This window comes from Perkinsus marinus (genome assembly GCF_000006405.1).
Source record: "Perkinsus marinus ATCC 50983 genomic scaffold scf_1104296934266, whole genome shotgun sequence".
Taxonomy (NCBI): domain Eukaryota; phylum Perkinsozoa; order Perkinsida; family Perkinsidae; genus Perkinsus; species Perkinsus marinus.
The window spans coordinates 1-949 of NW_003214876.1; the positions used below are offsets into that span (position 1 = coordinate 1).

Sequence of the window (949 nt, forward strand, 5' to 3'; positions counted from 1 at the left end):
ACGATTCCAAACACAACAGCTTACCATCGTAATTGAATGCCTCTTATGAGGCTCACGATATTGTAACGATAAATGCGTGAATAATCAACTGTTACTATACAATAACTATTCTAAACATTTAGTTGAGGATATCACCAGGGGCAGGACCAGTAGGGATGGGGATGCTGGAGCCCTGAAGGACAGTCACAGCAGCAGCGTCAACGACATCCTCAGCGTGGCAGCCCCGGGAAAGATCGTTAGTGGGATAGGCAAGCCCCTGGAAGATGGGACCAACGGCTTGATAACCTCCGAAACGCTCAGCGACCTTGTAGGCGATGTTACCAGCGTTGAGATCGGGGAAGATGAGGACATTGGCATGGCCGGCAACCTTGGAGCCGGGAGCCTTTTTGGCGGCTACCTCGGGAACCTGAGGGGGGAAGTGCGATACCAAAATACATCCCTGAGTGGAAGACTTACGATGGCAGCGTCAACCTGCATCTCACCGTCGATGGCGAGGTCAGGCTTCTCCTTGCGAGCAAGAGCGAGAGCCTCCTCAACTCTGGTCACATACTCATGCTTGGCACTGCCAAACGTGGAGAAGCTGAGCATGGCGACACGGGGAGTGGTGGCTAAGACATCCTCGCAGGTCTGGGCGGTCGTAATGGCGATCTCGGCGAGCTGCGAGATGGAAGGGGCGATGCAGAAACCGCAGTCAGAGAAGAGGAAGGTCTTGTCATCCTTGGCGATGATGAAGAACGAAGAAGCAGTTTTCAAACCCTTTTTAACCTGACAGAATGAATCTTCCAAAATGCACGTCATCCGGCAACCTTGCATGCTTACACCAACAGTCTGCAAGGCGGCTCTGGCCACATCAGCAGAGGTATGAGAGGCTCCCGGCGACACACTAAAATGACAAATAATAATAACTCCTTCCAGTAGTGGGTGTTGAATTACTCCTTGAACGTGACCA

The 949-nt window shown here is 51.9% G+C and overlaps 1 protein-coding gene across 1 annotated transcript; it reads right to left on the reverse strand.

The window, feature by feature from the left end:
* Nucleotides 1-118: 118 nt before the first annotated feature.
* On the reverse strand, nucleotides 119-883 carry Pmar_PMAR020968 (Phosphate acetyltransferase, putative; the record flags this gene model as incomplete). The annotated part of the gene is made up of 3 exons (XM_002785001.1): nucleotides 119-406; nucleotides 457-765; nucleotides 820-883. Coding segments are annotated over 3 exons (661 nt in total), but the record flags the coding sequence as incomplete, so codon positions are not given.
* Between the last annotated feature and the right edge of the window lie 66 nt (nucleotides 884-949).